This window comes from Diceros bicornis, chromosome 32 (assembly GCF_020826845.1).
Source record: "Diceros bicornis minor isolate mBicDic1 chromosome 32, mDicBic1.mat.cur, whole genome shotgun sequence".
Taxonomy (NCBI): domain Eukaryota; kingdom Metazoa; phylum Chordata; class Mammalia; order Perissodactyla; family Rhinocerotidae; genus Diceros; species Diceros bicornis.
Window position 1 is genome coordinate 1,072,319 of NC_080771.1, and position 21,416 is coordinate 1,093,734.

The window sequence follows — 21,416 nt, forward strand, 5'->3', positions numbered from 1 at the left end:
ATGTCAGGCAACTGAAAAAACTCTTCCAGGGAGGTCAAGCTCTTCTCCCTGTCCTTATATCCCTTCAAGAAAGGCACGAAAGCGAGTGTTCACAAGGTCTACAAGTGAAAACGTCTTTAACGTCAATATCAATAACGCCCTTTACCGTGCACAGTGGGACATATAAAAGAGGCGTATGTTTGAGTTCCTAAGGACAAATCGCCTACAGTTGAATCGAGATTGCACAAAAGAAGCAACTAGGAAATAAAACATTGAAGAGAATTTCCACAAATACAATAAAGTGACATACTGGGAGACTGGACAGTAATAATAAGAGTATTAAATCTAAGTCACAGGCAATGGTGGACAAAAAGGATTGGGAGGAAGGAGCCAGCTCAGCTTCTGGAACATTATAGGTTCCTAAAGCACGGGTGTTGACTTGAAGAATCAGTGTGTGTGGTGTCGTCAGAGAGTGCTTTGTGAGGAGGTGACGCAAAGAAGGGAAGGCTATGGATGGCAGGTGGAGAGGAGACAAGGCAGGAGAGCTTGCCGGCAGGCAACGAGCAGGGTGAGCGTGGCACTTGGGGCAGATGTTGCGTTGGGTAGCAGTTAAAGAAGCTTGCAGATAGTGGGCTTTGACTGTGGAGGTCCTTGATGGATGCTAGGCAGAGGAGTCTGTACACAACTCAGGAGGCCACAGGCACAATTTTAATAGTGGAGGATGGAGTTCCGGGAAGATGAATCTGGTGGTGGAGTTGAGGATATAATAAAAGGGGAGAGGTTAGAGTAGTAGTTTAAAGGATATATGCAGCACTTTTTCGTTTAGCCTGGTAGCTCTTATTGGTAGTGCCATTTTGATGAAACCTAAAAAGTCCTTTCTTCTCTAGTGTGTTGGCTGGGGAGTAGATTCCCAAGGAGTAGATTGGGAATGTTCATTTTGTGGCTCCCTTTTAAGACACCTATCTTTCGGATGTACTGGTGTAATTGTCTGTGGTAGATTTTTCAAGGAATTTGTTGAAGCACAGATCATAGCTGAGACTACTGTGTGGCCATATGTTAACTAAATCAAAAGGGAAGCAGTTTGCAAATCTCTCAGCTGGGGAGCTCTGTATTTGAATTATTATTTCCCCGGAAGACCCCCCCGTAGCTCCCAGTCTGTTCCCAGATTACCTGCCAGTTCCCAGGTGATTGAGGACTCTGCTTTCATTGCATCCTACCTGGTCTTCCAGGCATGAGTATGGTCTCTCTGACTCCGCAGAGTCATTCCTGTAATTTAAATTTGGTTTTCTCTGACCAAGGCCCCTGTAGCACTTGAATGGCGTGTGAGATTGACTTACTGTTAGAATGAATCATTAGGGCCGGCCCCGTGGCTTAGCAGTTGAGTGCGCGCGCTCTGCTGCTGGCTGCCCGGGTTCGGATCCCTGGCGCGCACCGAAGCACTGCTTCTCCGGCCATGCTGAGGCTGCGTCCCACATACAGCAACTAGAAGGATGTGCAACTATGACGTACAACTATCTACTGGGGCTTTGGGGGGAGAATAAATAAATAAAATTATTTTAAAAAAATGTATTAAAAAAAGAATGAATCATTTAAAAAAGCAGTGTTTTATCTCAGTGCTTATGTACTGAGCAGATTTTTGTTGTCTCTTTTTTTTTTTTAACGATTTTATTATTTATTTTTCCCCCCCAAAGCCCCAGTAGATAGTTGTATGTCATAGCTGCATATCGTTCTAGTTGCTGTATGTGGGACATGGCCTCAGCATGGCCGGAGAAGTGGTGTCTCGGTGTGCCCGGGATCCGAACCATGGCCGCCAGCAGCGGAACGCCCGCACTTAACCACTAAGCCACGGGGCCGGCCCCATGTTGTCTCTCTTTTTTGCTTGAGTTTGGGAGCTCTAACATTTTGTTAAATCATAGCCTAGGAAGGCAGGTTGTTGTGTTTAGAGATTGTTATGGACTGAATGTTGTGTTCTCTCAAAATTTGTTTGTTGACGTCCTAAACCCCAGCGTGACTGTATTTGGAGATGGGGCCTCTAAGGTTGAATGAAGCCATAAGGGTGGGCCCTGATCTGATAGGATTAGTGTCCTAGGAAGAGACACCGGGAGCGCAGGCGTGGAGGAAATGGCCTGTGAGGACAGAGTGAGAAGGCCGCAGTTTGCAGGCCAGGAGGAGCGCTCTCACCAGGAATGGAGTCGGCTGGAGCCTTGATTTGGGACCTCCAGCCTCCAGAACGTGAGGAAATAAATGTTGCTTAAGCCCCTCAGTCTATGGTATTTTGTTATGGCGGCCCCAGCAGACTAATACAGAGATATAACTAAGGAAGATAGAGGAATTTACATATAACCAAACTGATGTACAGAAAATCTGTTTGAAGTAAAGTAAAATGGGGGTCTCACACTGCTTTTTTTTACAGTGTGCAGATATGGCTACAATGATGGTGAAATTTAGTGAAAAAAATCATAGGATCTCAGTGTATGAAGATTTCATTGTTATTACAAGTGTAGGGCTTTTTTTAGGGAAGGAAAAGGAAAATTTTTAATTTTTGTGACTCATCATATTAGTCTGCTTGGGTTGCCATAACAAAATACCACAGACTGGATGGCTTAAACAGTAGAAACTTATTTTTTCACAGTTCTGGGGAAGTCCAAGATCAAGGTGCTGATAGGGTTGGTTTCTCGTGGGGTCTCTCTTCCTGGCTTGCAGACTGCAAACTTCTTGCTGTGTCTTCACATGGCCCTTCCTCCGTGTGCTGTAAACTGCTCATGTCTCTTCCTCTTCTTGTAAGGACACCAGTCAGATTGCATTAAGGTCCCACCCTTATGACCGCCTTTAACCTTAATTACATCCTTAAAGGCCGTGTCTCCAAAGACAGTCATCACATTGGGGGTTGGTTAGAGCTTCAACATGTGACTTTGAGGGGACACAATTCAGTCCGTATGCTCATGAAACAAAATTATTCCTGTGTTAGTGGTATTGAAGAAGACCCGCCTCCAGGGACTCAAAACCAGTTCTTTCAGTAACCCTGTCACCTAAACCTGTTTCCATAATTGTGCTTCATATAATTCCAGAGCAAGAAGATTTTTAAGAAATATTGCCTACTACCAGTACTAAAGTATTTCAACTTTATCAGGAAAATTTCTGGTCATCCAGTTACTTTCATTTGATTGTGAAAAACTAACAAAAGTCCTGATTATATTTCTTAGAATAACATTGCTAACATATATGGTACCTTTTTCTTAAAAGCCCAAATCCCATTTTGAAAGGAGATCTGTTTACTTTATGCTTAAACCTGTTTACTACAAGCTGAAATGAATGCTAGTTTGTTGGTACAATATGAAAACATAATATTAAAGTGTAAAATTCTTGATATAGTTATTTGGTAATGTTTGCTAGATAATAGAACTTTCTTATATGTTCAACTTAAGAGCTTGATGGACTGTGAATATTTGTGCTGCTTGATATACATATGCTATTAATACTCGTGTGATTAGAATGCATGTATTCAACTATATGTCAGTGTTGAATTCTCGTATTTGTAAGGAAGGTGTATCTAAATTATTGCAATTATTAGCAACAAATCTCAAACTATTTTTTTGCATTGTAAAATATATAATCTAAGATTTGTAATGAAACGTATTTCTAGATATGTGATCTACAAAAAGATCTTTGGGAAACTTTTATAAGATTTAAAAAAAAATTGTGAAATATAATACATATTTGAAAAAGTGCCTAAAACATATATGTATATACAGTTTAATTATAAAGCTAAGTGCCATGTACATACCATCCAGATCAAGAAGTAAAATTGCACCTATACCCTGAGGCCCCCTGTGTGCTTGTGCCTGATCATAGTTTTCTCCCAGTTCCCTAGAGTTCATCGTTATTCTGACTTTTATCATTTCATCCATTTAAATATAGTTTTCCACCTCTAAAAGCATCTTTAAACAATATAGTTTAGTTTTTCCTATTTTTGAACTTTATATGAACAGAATCATGCTGTATGCTTTTGTGTCTTGCTTTTTGCTTACTTTTGTAAGATTGATCTGTGCTGTTATGTAAAGCTGTACTTCATTAAATGTCATGGCTGTGTAGTGTTTCATCGTATAAAAATCCATGTAGATGGACACTTAGGCAGTTTGTAGTTTTTGGCCATTATGAACATTGCTGCTATATTTATACCTATATCCTGGTAGAATTGCTGTGTGGAATGACAGTATCCATATCTTCAACTGCAATAAATAAAAGTAAAAGCAACCACTGCATTATAAAGCGATTATACCACTTTTTATAAAGTCGCACTAAGAGGATGCTCCACATCCACACCAAGATTTGGTTATTGTCAGCTGTTAATACTGTTTGTCAGTCTGGTGGGTGTGTAGTGGTATCTCAGTGATGTTTTTTTATTTTTGTTTTTTGGTGAGGAAGATTAGCCCTGAGCTAACATGTGTGGCCGATCCTCCTCTTTTTTGCTGAGGAAGATTAGCACTGGGCTAACATCTGTGCCCACCTTCCACTACTCTATATGTGGGATGCCTGCCAAAGTGTGGCTTGATGAGCTGTGTGTAGGTCTGTGCCCAGGATCTGAACCTGCAAACCCTGGGCCACCAAAGCGGAGCACACGAACTTAACCACTATGCCACCGGGCCAGCCCCTCATTGAGGTTTTAATTTGCATTTTCCTTATGAATTAGGTTGAACACCTTTTTATATGTTTATTGGCTACCTGAATTTCCTTTTTTTGTGAATGACCTGTTCAAAACTTTTGCCCAATTTTTTACTGGGCTGTCTTTAAATCATTTTGTAGAATTTCTCTAATTTGGATACTAATCAGTTATACATGTTGAAAATATTTTCTTTCATTTTATGGCTTGTCTCTTCACCCTTTTAATAGTGTCTGTGATGAACAGAAGTTATTAATTTTAATGTACTCCTACACATCAAACATTTCCTTTATAGTGTATTTGTGACTTGATCCTACCTCAGGATCATGAAGTTATTTATGTATGTTAAATACTAAAAGTTTATAAATTTGCATTTCACATCTACCTGTCTCTTCACTAATACTACACTGTATCATTATGACGTTATATTAAGTTTTGATATCTGACAGAGCAAGTTCTTGTTCTTTTTCAAGATTGTTTTGGCTGTTCTTGGTGCTTCATATTTCCATATATATTTTAGAAACAGCTTATCAAGTTCAGCAACAAGAACAACAAAAACCCATTGGGATATTGAGTGGAGTTGGGGAAGATTTGAGATCTTTACAATATTAAGTCATCCTATCTCTGAACATGATATACACATGCATTTATTGAAGATTTCTTTAATGTTTCTCAGGAAAGTTTTATAATTTACCCCACAGAGATGTGGCGCATCTTGTGTTATATTGATTCCTAGGTACTTGACTTAATTTGATGCTGTTATAAATGTTATCTGTTTTTAAATCATTTTGTGACTAATTTGCTGATATATAAAAATGGAATTGATTTTAGAAACTACCAAACTGTTCTCCAGTGTGGCTTTGCCATTTTGTATTCCCACCAGGAGTATATGGGAATTCCAGTTGTTCTTCATCCTTGTTAGCACTTGGAATTGTCAATATTTTTGGTTTAGCTTCTATAATAGATGTATAGTGGTATCTTTCCATGGTTTTAATATTCATTTCCCTAATGGCTGATGATGTTTAAATACTTTTTCACATGCTTAGTTGCCATTCGTATATCTTCTGTGGTGAAGTGTCCAAGTTCTTGCCCACTTTTAAATGAGTTATTTGTTTGTGTAGTGTTGAGTTTTGAGAGTTCTTTATACATTCTGGATACAAGTCCATTGATGGATATGTGATTTGCAAATATTTTCTTCGCATATGTAGCTTGTCTATTCATTCTCTTGAAAGTGCTTTTGGCAAAGAAAATGTTTTTTAATTTAGATGAAGTCAAATTTATCAATTTTTTCTTTTATGGATCATAACTTTTGATGTCATTTCTAAGAACTCTCTGCCCAGCTCGTGAAGATATTCTTGAATGTTTTCTTCTAAAAGTTTTATAGTTTTACATTTTACATTTAAATTTATGATCCAGGGCCGGCTCCGTGGCTTAGCGGTTAAGTGCGCGCGCTCCGCTGCTGGCAGCCGGGGTTCGGATCCCGGGTGCGCACCGAGGCACCGTTTCTCCGGCCATGCTGAGGCCGCGTCCCATGTACAGCAACTAGAAGGATGTGCATCTATGACATGCAACTATCTACTGGGGCTTTGGGGGAAAAATATAAATTAATTAATTAAAAAATAAATAAATTTATGATCCATTTTGAGTTAATTATTGTATAAGGTATGAGGTTTAGGTCAAGGTTCTTTTTTTTTTTCCTTTGCATATGGATGACCAACTGTTCTAACACTATTTGTTGAAAAGACCATCTTCCACTGAATCACTTTTATACTTTTGTCAAAAATCAAATAGCTTTATTGGTATGAGTTTTTCTCTGGACTCTATTTTGTTGCATTGATCTATGTGTTTATCTTTTTGTCAATATCACACTATCTTGATTACTATAGCTTTATAATAAGTCTTAAAATCAGGGAGTTTGATTCCTCCAACTTTGCCTTCTTTTTCAAAATTAATTTAAGCTATTCTACTTCCTTCACTCTTTCATATACATTTTACAATAATCTTGTCTATGTCCACAAAAAATACTGCTGGGATTTTGGTAGGGATGGTATGAAATCTATAGATCACTTTGGGCAGTTTTGACATCTTGACTAGGTTGAATCGTCCAATCCATGAACACAGTGTCTTTACATTTAAGTCTTCCTTGAGTTCTGTCATCAGCATTTTGTAGTTTTCAGCATACAGATCTTGTGCATGTTTTGTTATATTTCTACATAAGAATTTCATTTTTTGGATCTATTTTAAATGGTAGTTTAAAAATTTTCAATTTCCAATTGCTCATTGCATTTACATAGAAATATGATTTTTTTTTTGTATTGACCTTGTATCCTGCTGAACTTGCTGAATTCACTTAGTTCTAGGAGTTTTTTTTTTTGTGTGTGTGTGTGTGTGTGTGTGTGTGTGTGTGTGTATAAATTCTTGGGAATTTCCTAGACTAAATGTCATCTACTAATAGGGACAGTTTTATTTCTTACTTCCGAATCTGTTTGCCTTTTATTTTATTTTCTTGGCTTCTTACTCTAGTTAAGACTTGCAGTACTATGTTGAAGAGTATCAGTGGGAGAGGACATCCTTGCCTTGTACCTAATCTTAGGGAGAAAGCATTCAGTCTGTCACCATTAAGTATGTTGTTAGCTGTAGATTTTTTGTAAATGCTCTTTATTAGGTTAAGGAAGTTCTATTCATAGTTTGCTTAGAATTTTTTTTTTTAAATCAGGAATGATGTTAGATTTTGTCAAATTACCTTTCTGTGTCTATTGAGAGGTAAGATGGTTTTCTTGATTTATTAATATGGTGAATTATATTACTTTTTTTTCCTATGGATAGTGAACTAGTCTTGCATTCTGAGCTGGAACCCACTTGATCCTGATATATTATCTTTTTATATCTTTCTGGATACAATTTGCTAATGTTTTGTTGAGGATTTTTGCATCTATGTTATAAGGGATATTGGCCTGTAGTTTTATTTTCTTGTAATGTCACTGTCTGGTTTTGGTATTAGGGAAATACTGACCTTATAAAAGGAGTTGTGAAGTATTCCTTCCTCTTCTTTTTCTGCAAGACACTGTATAGAGTATGTATTATTTCTTCCTTAAGTGTTAGTAAAATTTGCCAGTGAAACCATCTGTTCCATTGAGTTTTCTTTGGTGGAACGTTTGTTTTTTAAGATAAAAATTTAACTTTTAAACATAGATAGGGTTTATTGATTTATTTTTCAGTGAGTTTTGGTAGTTTGTATCTTTTAAGGAATTGATCCATTTTATCTAATTTATTGAATTCATGGGCATAGATTTGTTCATAGTACTCCTTTATTATCCCTTTAATGTCTGTCGGATCAGTAATGATGTCTTCTCTTTCGTTCGTTACATTGGTTATTTATGTCTATTCTTTTTCTTTCCTGGTCAGCTTGGTTAGAGGTATATCTATATTATGGATCTTTTTCACAGAACCACCTTTTTTTTTTTTTTTTTTTTGTGAGGAAGATCAGCCCTGAGCTACATCGATGCCAATCCTCCTCTTTTTGCTGAGGAAGATTGGCCCTGGGCTAACATCCGTGTCCATCTTCCTCTACTTTATATGGGATGCTGCCACAGCATGGCCTGACAAGTGGTGCGTTGGTGCACGCCTGGGATCTGAACCTGCGAACCCTCAGGCCGCTGCAGCGGAGCGCGAGCACTTAACTGCTGCGCCACCTGGCTGGCCCCCAAAGAACCACCTTTTTATTTCATTGATTTCTCCTCTAATCATTTCTTTCTGTCTTGTTTGCTTTAGATTTAAGGTGATCTTTTTTTCTAGTTGATTAAGGTAAATGCTTAGGTTACTGATTTTAGATCTTCTTTGTTAATATATGCATTTAATGCTATAAATTTCCCTCTAAAAACTGCTTTCTGTCTCCTACAAATTTTATGTTGTATTGTTATTTTTATTTGGTTAAAAATATTTTTAAGTTCCCTTTGAGACTTGCTCATTGACCCCAACGTTATTTAAAAGTACATTAATTTCCAAATATTTGGGTATTTTCCAGGTATCGTTCTAGTTTAGTTCCATTTTAGTCTGAAAATCTTTGTATGATTTCTGTTTTCTTGAATTTGGTGAGGTTTGTTTTATGGTCCAGAATATGACCTGTCTTGGTGAATGCTCCATCTACACCTAAGAAGACTCTGTATTTTGCTGTTGTTGGTTGGAGTGCTTTATAAATATCCATTAGGTTAGGTTGATTGATAGTGTTTTTCAGGTCATCTCTAAGCTTTGTGATTGTCTGTCTACTTTTTCTATCAGTCACTGTAGAGGAGTGTTGACATTTCCAACCTAAAGTGGGGGTGTGTCTGTTTCTCCTCACATGTCTGTTTTTGCTTTATGTACCTATTTTATACACATTTAGGATTTTTATGTCAAGAACAGCAGAGTGATCTTGAGTGAGTCTGCTTTCTTCAGTTGACACAGTCCCCAAAGGGGGTTGACAGCTGACTACTGAAGGGACTCGCAGAAATTAGGATAAATCCTTTATTCTTGAAGGAGGATCTGGACACCACATTAACAGCATTGGTCTATTTTGCTAAACTTGCAAATTCATTGGTATAAAATTGTTAACGTCTTCCTATTTTTGTTTTAATACATACATTATCTGTAGTTATCTCTCCTTTTTCATTTCTGATACTGGTTATTTGTGGCTGTTTTCTTTTTCTTGATAGAGGCTCTCGCGGCAGCTGGTAGCCAATAATTGATTAATGTGGGGGTATATGGGCCTAGCCTTCTTACCCTAACTTGAGACAGGTTAGGAGATAGGAGAGCTCATCCTATCTCAAAACTCACCGTAGGGTTGTATGAAGCATTCCACTGAGAATGGATCACAACTCGATTTCTCTCTGCCCAATCTTCCTTTCCTCTCTGCATGTGTTGATCAAGAGCACTCCCTAATCTATTATCTATTTTATTAGTCTTTGAAGATAACTAGCCAGGTGATGTAAGGCCGGGCTGCAAGTTATCACAAGGGCTGGTTAACTTTCAGTTCACCTTTATACTGAGGAGTTAGCCCTTAAGTGTCCTAGCTTAATCCTCGGGATACCATCAGGGTCTGTTGGACACAATTTAAGAAGTTTTTGAGTTTCTTTTTTGAGTAGTTCTAGCTATTTGTAAGGATTAATATTTCCTGACTTTTATTATTTCTTAGAGGTCTTCTAAAGAACAAAAGGAAAATTATTTTTTAAAACATGGAATAAAACTCATTTTTCTCTTGCAATTACCATTATCAATCCACTGGACCCTTGTAGAAATCTAAGATTTATTATGTACTCTTAGTGATCTTATTTTTCCTATATCTTGAAACATTTTGCTATAGCATTTCTCTGGGTGAAAAAGCTATCTATGAAGCCAAGATCTTTTTCCCTTTGATGGTTTAGTAACCACTGCCCGTGAGTAGAGATGCTCTTCACAGATTTGTAAAATCTGAGGGTGAATCTCGAGGTATCTCTGCCCATAACAGGCCCTTACCTTTCCTTACCAAGAGTGGGATGGTGAGGAAAGTATGTTTAAAAGTTGTTACCTTTAATCTTGAGGCCCTCTAGGAGTGAGAAACTATTTTGGGAATTAAGTTTCTGAGAATATATAAAGTTTTTTGGCTGGTAGATGGAGAAATATAAAAGGCTAGTCCAAATAAATGGTGTTAACAATGTATTTATAGTATTTACAAATACTGTAATTTTTACCGTCTTAATTAGTCCTCCTTGTTTCCCAAAGAAGGATTATAGAAGTATAGATCGGTAGAAGAAGGTCAGAAACTGTTAAGTTATTGTTTGTCACTGCAATGGGAAATGGGAGGGAAGAAAAGAACCAGCACTTATCAAGCACCTTATATTGCCATTTAAGACTCAAAACAGTCCTTTAAGGAAAGTATCACTCACTGTCCTTCTTTTACAGAGGAAGAAACCAAAGCTCAAAGAAGTAAAGTGACTAAAAGTAACACAATGAGAGAGGCTCTGAATCCAGATCTGTCTGACCTCAAAGGCCTGTGCTTTTTCCACTAAAATATTCAAAATTAATATAAAGGTCTTTGTATTTGATTCTCAATGTTGTGACACATTTTTCATCTGTTGCCCCTTAAAAAATGACACTGATGTTGCATCTGGAGGTTGGCATCAAGATACAGAAACATAGTATAATGTCACTGATTGTATTTTTAATTGTCATTAACGTTTTATTTGCCTACAGCACTATTCCTCGAAGACCCTGACTCCAAGTGAGTTTTAATCTTTTTTTTTTTTTTTTTTTTTTTGTGAGGAGATCAGCCCTGAGCTAACATCCGCCAATCCTCCTCCTTTTTTTTTTTTTTTTTTGCTGAGGAAGACGGCCCTGGGCTAACATCGGTGCCTATCTTCCTCCACTTTATATGGGATGCCGCCACAGCATGGCTTACCAAGCAGTGCATCGGTGCCCGCCCGGGATCCGAACCAGCGAACCCCGGGCCGCCGCAGCGGAGCGCGCGCACTTAACCGCTTGCGCCACCGGGCCGGCCCCTCCAAGTGAGTTTTAAAACTCATGCTATATCAACTGATACATACTAAGCCTAACTGTCTTTAGGGACAGTGTGGAACTGGCACGCTGTGTGGGTGGATAACTCTTGAGTGACTTGAACTGAGTACGGGGGTCAGAGACTCCTATCTTGCCCCGCTCACAAGGAGGCAGTGGTGAGTCACTTTACCTCTGTCTCACAGTCCAGAGAAGTGATTTCGACCTTATAACCTCTGAGGTGTCTTCATGCTCCAAAATAATTACAGACTCACCAAAATACTTTGTTTCGATACAGAATATTTATTAAGAAGACATATTAACATGCTTAGATACACAAAGTAAACCACTTATACACATGCAATTCTCAGTGAACTGTAAAGAAACAAAATCACATGAAGAACAAAATTGTTTTCAGATAAGTTTTTGTATTTTATAGCTATCACGTCTATTTGCATATTAGAAAATTATTAACACTGATATATATAAACTTTTTTCCTGATCTTAGATTAAGTCTTTTTTTTTTTTGGTGAGGAAGATCAGCCCTGAGCCAACATCCATGCTAATCCTCCTCTTTTTGCTGAGGAAGACCGGCTCTGAGCTAACATCTATTGCCAATCCTCCTCCTTTTTTTCCCCAAAGCCCCAGTAGATAGTTGTATGTCATAGTTGCACATCCTTCTAGTTGCTGTATGTGGGACGTGGCCTCAGCATGGCCGGAGAAGCGGTGCGTCAGTGCACGCCCGGGATCTGAACCCCGGCCGCCAGTAGCGGAGCGCGCGCACTTAACTGCTAAGCCATGGGGCTGGCCCATAAATTAAGTCTTAAAGTAACTTTTTGGCGAGGTGAAGTTCACAAAAATTTGCATTGAGGTCTGAATGTAAATTATAGACTCCTACAAGCTTCTGAGAATGGAAATGTGATTGAAGATTTGTATTTCCAAATGCTATCCAAAGTAGTTTCCTTTCAAGAAATCAAATGCTCTTCATTACCACATAAGGATTAGTGTTCAAATGAAAGATTTTAGGGCACATTAATTCTTAGAGGGTACTATAATGTGTAGTTATGAACAAGTAATAAATCTTTATATAAGATGTCAACCACCAAGAATTTAGGTTTCCAAAGGATATGATTTCCTCATGCTTGAAAATAAAATTCTATTGAGTCTATATACTTTGATAATTAGTTGTAGACTTCTGAAAAAAAAAATTATCTAAAGTAGTAATAATGACAACTACCACTTATTGAGCACTTACTCTGTGCTAGGCACCAAGCTAAGCACTCGACATACATCATCCCATTTAATGTTTACAATAACTCGGGTGAGTAGTAGTATTAGCTCTGTTTATAAACAAGAAAACAGAGGCTTACAGAGGGTAAGCAATTAGCTAGCTAAGTTCAAACAGCTTGTAAGTGGTGGAACCAGAAGCTTAAGGCAGATCTGTCTGACTGCAATTCCAAAGCTGGAGGACTCAGTCACTAGGTTGGTATGCCATCAGTGAGAGACCCCTGACCTGCTATGATGAAGATGAGTTAGTAACTTTAACTGTGACACATTCACAAAAGTATAATTTGCATCGTTAGAATAAGAAGCAAGACCAAGTGGAACACAAAAGACCTGCTCATTTAAATATTTTTATTTACACATGTCTTTTCCCATCATCATTATTCTAATAAGATTATAAATACATAAACACCTGAGTACATGCAACACATTCCACAAAGAAACAAAAATGTACAGCACAATTGAATAAAGAACCCAAATTACTGTATAAAAAGTGCTTTAAAAAAAGATCTTGTGACACATTCAGACCATGTTTATTTGAACACTTTCCAATAATCACCAAGAGATGCATCATTTATAAATAATATTCAAAATCTCCTATTTTCTTCTATAGTCCAAATTTAGTATTTCAATTAATCAAGTGAATAGCTGTTCCATTGCCTTTATGTAATAGTAAAGGCTAGTCACATGGCATCAAAATGAAACCGATGGGCTTCTTGTCGTTTTTCTCTATCATCTGCTTTCTGAAAAAGAATTTTAGACTAGTTTATAAATGATAGGAGAATGACAAGAAAAGACTCATTTCTGAAATATAAAGTGATTAAAAAAAAAGCCATCAGCAATTAGATATAAGGTGTGATTTTATTATGCAATAATCTTATGAAATATTTTTGTAGTTTACAGTAGCTATTTTATAATTAATGATCCACTAAATTGAATTTAAAAACCAACCAGAAATGTTCCTTACTTTGTTATCATTTATTATTTATTTGAAAGTAGGAGTAAACTTTAGATTCTATAAGGATGGAATCAACAATTAGATTTTTCCCATTCTTAACACTGATGTTACTAAATGAATATAAACTAATTATATTAAAGTACATTATTTTTGGGTTAACTCATTGATTTAGCAGATATTTATTGACCCTCTGCTACCAGCAAAGTACTGTGTTTGGTATTTTGAGGGATTAAAAAAACCTGATTTGTATCTTGTTCTCAAGGAACTTAAAACCTAGAAAGGACAAAGCAAAACATACTGAATAAGTGGGTTTCAGGATAAAAAAGTGAAAAATGTTACCAATATTCTGAGAGAGAGATTACTTCTAGGTTGGGGTGGGGAAAGGGAAAGCTTTGAAAAGATAGTCTTTATGGAAATGGGGGCAGGGGCATTCATTCCAAGCTGGGGGTAGAAGAGGAGAAATCCTGGGAAGTCTGGCAGGAGCAGGGCATGTGTCAAAGCAACTGGTAAGAAACAAGGTTGGAAAGGTACAGGGTGGAGTCACATGGAAGGACCATGAAGGCTAGGCTGGGCAGTTGACACTTACTAGGCAGCAGGTAGTCACCAGAGGTTTCTGAGCAGAGGAGTGACATGATTAAGGCTAAACTTACTGATGAGTAATCCAGCAGCAATGTGATAAATGGAGTGGAAAGGGAAGAGAATGGAATCAGGGAGATCAGGTAGGACATCACAAGGAGCTGAACTAAAGCATTGGTAGTAGGAATGCAGAAGTGGAGTCAGCTGCAGAGATTCTTATGGAGGCAGAATCAATAGGGCAACTGATCAAATCCTGTAGATAAGTAGGAAAGAAGTGAGACAAAGCTTTAGAGTACAGTCACGCACCCCATAATGACGTTTCGGTCAATGATGGACCACATATATGACGGTGGTGCCATAAGATTAGTACCATATAGCCTGGGTGTGTAGTAGGCTATACCATCTAGGTTTGTGTAAGTACACTCTATGATGTTCACACAACAGCGAAATCGCCTAATGACGCATCCCTCAGAATGTATCCCTGTCATTAAGGGACACATGACTGTACTGGTTTAAGGTGCTTGTAAGTGATCCAGGTAGAGATGTCCCTGGAAATGGGGGAAGAGACCTTTACAGAGAGAGGAGGGCTGCAGACATTTGAGGTAAGACCTGAAGCCAGGATTTTAGATGGAACTGGCAGAGAAAGTGTAGAAAGAAGAAGGCCTAGGGCAGACACTCTGGGTAGGAAACGGCAGAGAGGAGCAGCCAGTGCAGGTGAAAGAGAAGTGGTTGAAGAGACAGGAGAGCCACAGTGCTGCAGGGGCAGTCTATGTGGTCAAATCCACATCTGTACATAAAACGTTTAATTGTTAGCCACTGCAGCATTACTGTTAGGTCCACAGCGTTTATCCCGTAATCAGATCTCTTGAGAAAAGAATGAAATTAATTTCCTTTCCTTCATAGGTCTAGAGCTGTGTAATATTTCAGACTGTGTTCTGACACTTCTCTACAGAAGTACATAGGGTCACCCTTGATCTCACCTCTTAAGTTGCAATCCTAAAATTAACTGAATATGTAGCTTTACATTATCATTTTTGATATGTACAGGAGTGATTTTTTTTGAGGGACAAACCTATGAACATTTATCAGGACAATTAACATGTTCTCTTTTTCATAAGTTAAAACAGCTGAGATAAAACAGATGGTAATTTTAGTTAACAAAAAATGATTATGATGGGCATGACAATCCAAAGAGAGTAAGTGTAAAAAAAGAAAACACTTTTGTGATACAAAGAAGCCTTTTCTGGGGCACATTGTTGGAACCTGCTAGTTATGTCCTTAATATATATTCATATACAAATACAAGTTGGCTTTTTCAATTTATATATAACTGCTAATAAATTTATGTAATAGCTTCTTTTTTTCTCATAAACATTGTATAGAAAATCTACATTTTTGGAGTTTTGTTTTTAATTATTATTTAGGGTATTACACTACAGAACAGAAATCTGTTTAGTTTAGTGCAAAGAATACTTAAAAGATGGAAAAGATGTTTATTACTTTAGTTGTTACTTCCAACCTAAACCTTGAGAAAATCATTTAACCTCTCTGTGTTCTAATTCTTTATAAAGAGAAAGCTGTTATTCCTGGAAAAAAGTGTCCATGGCTCTGTAAGTAGATGAACAGAGGCTCATTTAAAAAAATTATTTTTAAAGCCATTATGAAATTGTTTCTAAGTTATTCTCAATACCTGGTAACTTTTGGGTGATCACATTATTACTATTGAACAACATCAAAGTTTTAAAATAGTCTTCTCCTATGATTTGTATGAATTGCTAAGAGACTTTAATAACTTAAGAGGATAAAAGAAATTATCAATAAGATGACATTATAGACAGAATTTGAAAAATCAGAAAATCTGAGTCATGTGAAGAAAGTTTAAAATATGGTTTTTTAAAGAGCAATATATTACTATTATAAATTAACCAAAGCTAATGTTTCATTTAAATGAACAAACCTTTTCTTGCCAATGTAAAATGCCAATTATTGCCAAGATGAAAACACAGACACCGATGAGAGCTATAGCAGTAAGCAGAACAATGTTACTTGGTGTAAGATAGAGTTTGGCACTCCAGCTGTAGAAGAAAACAGAAGAATTAAAATTACACATTTTAACTTAAAAATAACAAAATTCTACTGAGATCAAAAAGCAAAACAGCTTATTAAATCAAAGAATCAGTCAATTCATTCATTAATTCATTTACCCATCTATCTATTCATTATAAATAAAACAAAAGCAATTAAATTTATTTATTTATTTTTTAAAGATTTTATTTATTTATTTATTTATTTATTTTCCCCCAAAGCCCCAGTAGACAGTTGTATGTCATAGCTGCACATCCTTTCAGTTGCTGTACGTGGGACACGGCCTCAGCATGGCCAGAGAAGCGGTTCGTCGGTGCACGCCCGGGATCCGAACCTGGGCTGCCAGCAGCGGAGCTCGTGCACTTAACCGCTAAGCCATGGGGCCGGCCCAAAAGCAATTAAATTTAGATAGGGCTAAGAATATTGATCCTGCAGAGTTCAGATTTTACTCAGAGAACTGAAATAGAATAGAATTTTTGATGAGACGCTTCAGTATTTTTCATTGATCCTGTGAGAATTATTCTTAGGCAAACTTATCAAGGGTACTTTGGATAATAGACATTGTTTTTACATCTTGATTGACTTGCTGAATTTGAAACGTTGAACTCTAAGGTTATGCAGTCACATGATTTCGATAAGATTTCTGTATCGGCTTATTTTTTACCCTGGTTCACATATGTATTTTGACCAACTAAAACAACCATATGTCCAAGTGGGTGTAGATAGATGGCTTGTGCAAAACTTCTACCATTTCTTTGTTATGTTGTAGGGTTTACATACTACAGTGATGTGAGACTTCTTACAAAATCACTTTTAGTCCCTCAATGTTAATGGCAATATACAGACTTTAGCATAAATATCATCAGCTCTTTTTCTAAAACAGTCCATATAATATAGCTCATGAAAACCTTGAAAAGCCTAAAACTGAGGTATGTGTCACCGACACTGCAGGTGGTCATACACAAAGAACTTTTTGTTCTCCCTGAAAATAGATAATGGATATATTTTCATTTTAAAAGTTTAATAAAGGTAAGATGATTCTGATGAATAGCAAGTAGCAACAAGCAAATTGACTTATTTTGGGATAATTAAAATTTATTGTTCCATAAATTAACCTCTAGTCAATAGATCTCAAAATACACCTCAAACTAAAATCAATTTGGGTTTTATTATGTGCATAAATTTGAAAAGAATATTTCTTCAGTGGGCCGGCCCCGTGGCTTAGCGGTTAAGTGCGCGCGCTCCACTGCTGGTGGCCCGGGTTCGGATCCCGGGCGCACACCAACGCACCGCTTCTCCGGCCATGCTGAGGCCGCGTCCCACATACAGCAACTAGAAGGATGTGCAGCTATGACATACAACTATTTACTGGGGCTTTGGGGGAAAAAAAAAAAAAATAAATAAAATTATTAAAAAAAAGAAGAATATTTCTTCAGAAAAAGCAACAAAAGCATGAAAAATGTTGAGATTATAGAAGAAAGCTATAACAGAATTTTCCAGAAATTCAAGAGTAAGAAAACAAATACTGTTAATTAGTTGAGGTTAGCATTCTCAGTACCTTACTTCATACTTAAAAAAAGTTCTTTCATGAGATTTTTTTGGTGGTTCTACTTTTTAAATTAATTTAAAAAACCCATGAATATAGGAATTTGATGAGGAAAAAATTGGACAAAAGGCCAGTCCTCAGTTTCTTACTCAGAAGCAGTCATCTTATCAGTTTCTTGCATATTCTTCCAGAGATACTTTATACATATATAAACATATGCATAGATATTTTCTTTTTAAAATAAAAAATGGGTGCTTATTATACATATTCAATGCATTTTCCTTTTATTGTCTTTTGCTTACCACCTATTTTAAGATATTGTTCTATGTCATGATATTGCTCCATATAGAAGTACCATAATTTATATAATTTCTTACTCATGATGCAGATTTTCTAGTTTTATTATAAATTTCATGTATAGAAAACTAACAAACACACAATACAGACTCATTAAAAAAATGTGAACTCAGACTATAACTGTTTCTACTGATGTTATCTTACTTCCAGCATAATGAGCACAATGCTTAATAAAGTTGTTTTCTTAAGTAGTTGGGTTGTAAAGCCCATAAATCCACCATAAAATACATACAGTGGTGTGCTGGTAAACTGGCTCTCTGGGGGGCAAAAAAACCCCTGACTGGCACTTGCCAATTTTCATGGTATAAATACTCCCATCATAGCTGATTTTAATGTGAACTCACTGAAGAGAGTTGGAAAGAGATACACTCAGTCAGCTCATGAGGTGGCTTGAGCTGATTCTAGCAAACTATTGAATACATCCCATCTACAGCCTGTGTTTTGAGAAGAAATGTAACAATCAGGACCCCACTGGTTACAGAGTCATAGATACATTAAACTGTTTCTCTTTGGTTATTTTTTCATATTGACATCAGACTAGCCTTAAGAACAAGTTATATTCTTCCCAATGATTTTAAATGTCAGTAAGTATCTTCATCACCTATTCTTTTAAAAAGATGGACTCAATCTAGTAATTTGAAGAAAAAGAACAAAGATAAAGATTTAGAGTTAAATGCTATATTATGAAAGGAATATATTCTGTTAATAAGCATAAAAATACCTACCATTCACTGAAAACTTTCTATATGCTGGGCACTGTATTTCATCCTCATCCTTATAATGCAGTATTTTATCTCCTATTCTACAGATGCAGAAATTGACCCTCAGGACAAAGGGCTAGCTCCCAATCTCAGCTGGTCAGCAGTGGATCTGAGTTTCTAGCCTAGATCTGTTTGACTCCAAAATTTGTGCCTAACCACTGTGGGATATATACCACTTCTCAAAGCATTTATTAAAAAGATCGATGCTTAGTAAAATATTCAGCATCCTGAAATTTTAGAATTTATAGCTAGTAAACTGAAGACCAGTTTATTTAAGCAGAGTATGTATAAGTGTATAAACCCCTAATTAGTTAACCTGTTGTTTTTCCACTAAGGTTTAATTTGTTCTTCATGAAAAATGTCAGGGACCTTTTGTGTAGGTATGTTAAAGTTTGCTTTAAGCGAATTAAGTGATGGCACTCATGGGAACACAGCAGGAATAAGGGTTTTCAAAAGATGTAACTGTATCTATGACTCAGAGTTGACAGTACTTCTACCAAATTCAGTTCAAGCAAGGACATACCTTCGAGGAACATTGTGAGGATACGGAATGACAATTAGCTGGGAATTGGGAATGATTGCAGTCCACTCTTGTTTTCGTATAGACTAGAAAAAGAATTTAAGAACATTTTACATCCAGTACGCTCTAAAAACAATTCTTATTCTAAATAAATAAGGAAAAAGCTTAAGTCCTCTCTGATTAATTGAAATCCTAGGTATGGATTAAGCTAAATTTATGTATATTAAGTCCAAAATAGGGCCCTGACCCTGTTGGCAAAAATTTTTTGATCTTTTCAGGGAAGGATTATATTTCTGTCTCAGGGATTCATTAATTCAACAAATATTGACTGAACAGTTATGTAGCAGGCACTGTGCAAAGTGCTTTGTACAAATGTTGCTTGGAGCTAAAATTCAAGTGAAGGGGGGAGTCTGACAATAAAACAAATAATTTATAGTATGTTAGATGGTGAAAATGATACGGAGAAAAAGCAGGAAAGAAGGATAAGAAGTCGTGAGATTTATGGGATAGGTGGTGGAAAACTATATCTTCAAATTATGATGTGCTCTATGTAAGATAGGCTTGGATAGGTCACTACCAATCATTTTTTTTTATTCTTTAAAGGGCATTAAAAAAATTGAATTACAGTAGTCCCCCCTTATCTGTGGGAGATATGTTCCAAGACCCCCAGTGGATGACACGGTGGATAGCCTTGAACTCTATATATACTATGTTTTTTCCTATACATACATACCTGTGATAAAGTTTAATTTATAAATTAGACACAGTAAGAGATTAACAACAAAACTAATAATACAATGAACAATTATAACAATATACTGTAATAAAAGTTATGTGAATGTGTTCTCTCTCTCTCAAAATAACTTACTGAACTGTACTCACCCTTCTCCTTGTGATTATGTGAGATGATAAAATCCCTACGTGAAGAGCTGAGGTGAGGTGAATGACGTATGCACTGTGACCTAGTGTAGTGTTAGGCTACTACTGACCTTCTGACTATACGTCAGGAGGCGGCTGATCTGCTCTGGACCACAGTTGACCTCGAGTAACTAAAGCCATGGAGTGAAACTGCAGATAAGGGGGGGACTACTGTTATTTGAATTTGAATTCAATTGAATTTACTCACCCTCTCTCCAGATGGACGGGGAATACCAACATAAAGATGATCAAGAAAATTTGCACTTCGACCTAAACCAAGTACATTGTACGGTAGTTGGAGAGCCAAATATGCCGACTGGCTGAGTTGTCCAGCTAAATTTATTAAAAAAAAAAAAAAAAACAGAAAAAGAAAAGAAGACATCTTTGGAAACAGTGCTTTCATCAAATATTAAAATGATAAAAATGTTAAAAAATGTATGTGCTAGAACTTATTAAGGATAAAAATGTGAAATTAAATGTCCAGTTCATTAATATAAGTGATTCGCTTTTTAAAGAAAACAGCTTTATTGAGATATAATTCATATACCATAAACATCACCCATTTAAAGTGTACAGTTAAGTGGTTTTGAGTATATTCAAAAAGTTGCTGAGCCATAATCACAATCAAACTTTAGAACATTTTCATTGCCCAAAAAAGAAACCCTATACCCATTAGCAGTTACTCCTGTTTCTAACCCCTACCCTTCCAGCTGTAGGTAACCACTAATCTACCTTCTCTACAGATTTGTCTATTCTGGAGATTCATATAAATGCAATCATGCAATGGATGGTCTTTTTATGAATAATGCTGCTGTGAACAGTTGAACATACACAAGTTTTTGTGTCAACTTAGGTTTTCTAAAATGGCTGCACCATTCTATACTCCCACCAGTAATGTATGAGGGTTCCAATTTTTCCACATCCTTGCTAGCACTGTGTCTTTTTGATCAGAGCCATTTTAGTGGTTGTGAACTGGTATCTAATTGTGGCTTTTGTTTGCATTTACCTAATGACCAATGATGCTGAGCTTCTTGTCACGTGCTTGTTGCCAATTTGTGCAGCTTCCTTTTTATATCTGTAAGGTTGGTAGCAGTCTCCTCTTTCATTCTGGATTCTAGTAATTTGAGTCTCCTCCTCTTCTTGGTTAGTCGAAAGGTTTGTAAAATTTTGTTAATCTTAAAAAAAAATCTTTTGGCTTAATAGGTTTTCTCTCTGTTTTTCCATTCCCTACTTATTTCCTCTCATTATTTCCTTCCTTCTGCTTGTTT

At 36.7% G+C, this 21,416-nt stretch overlaps 1 protein-coding gene across 3 annotated transcripts in view; it reads right to left on the reverse strand.

Moving 5' to 3' along the window:
- Positions 1-12,763: 12,763 nt before the first annotated feature.
- The window catches only part of ITFG1 (integrin alpha FG-GAP repeat containing 1), a 259,186-nt gene continuing 250,533 nt past the window's right edge, over positions 12,764-21,416 (reverse strand). For 2 of the 3 annotated variants that reach the window (XM_058527742.1, XM_058527744.1), the window contains 4 exons: positions 20,357-20,481; positions 19,234-19,316; positions 15,919-16,036; positions 12,764-13,170 (listed from right to left, as the gene is read on the reverse strand). In XM_058527742.1, coding sequence (XP_058383725.1) covers positions 13,111-13,170; positions 15,919-16,036; positions 19,234-19,316; positions 20,357-20,481 — 386 coding nt within the window. In that variant the 3' untranslated portion in view covers positions 12,764-13,110. The remainder of the gene's footprint in view (positions 13,171-15,918; positions 16,037-19,233; positions 19,317-20,356; positions 20,482-21,416) is intronic. The other variant, XR_009216412.1, reaches the window with a different exon arrangement.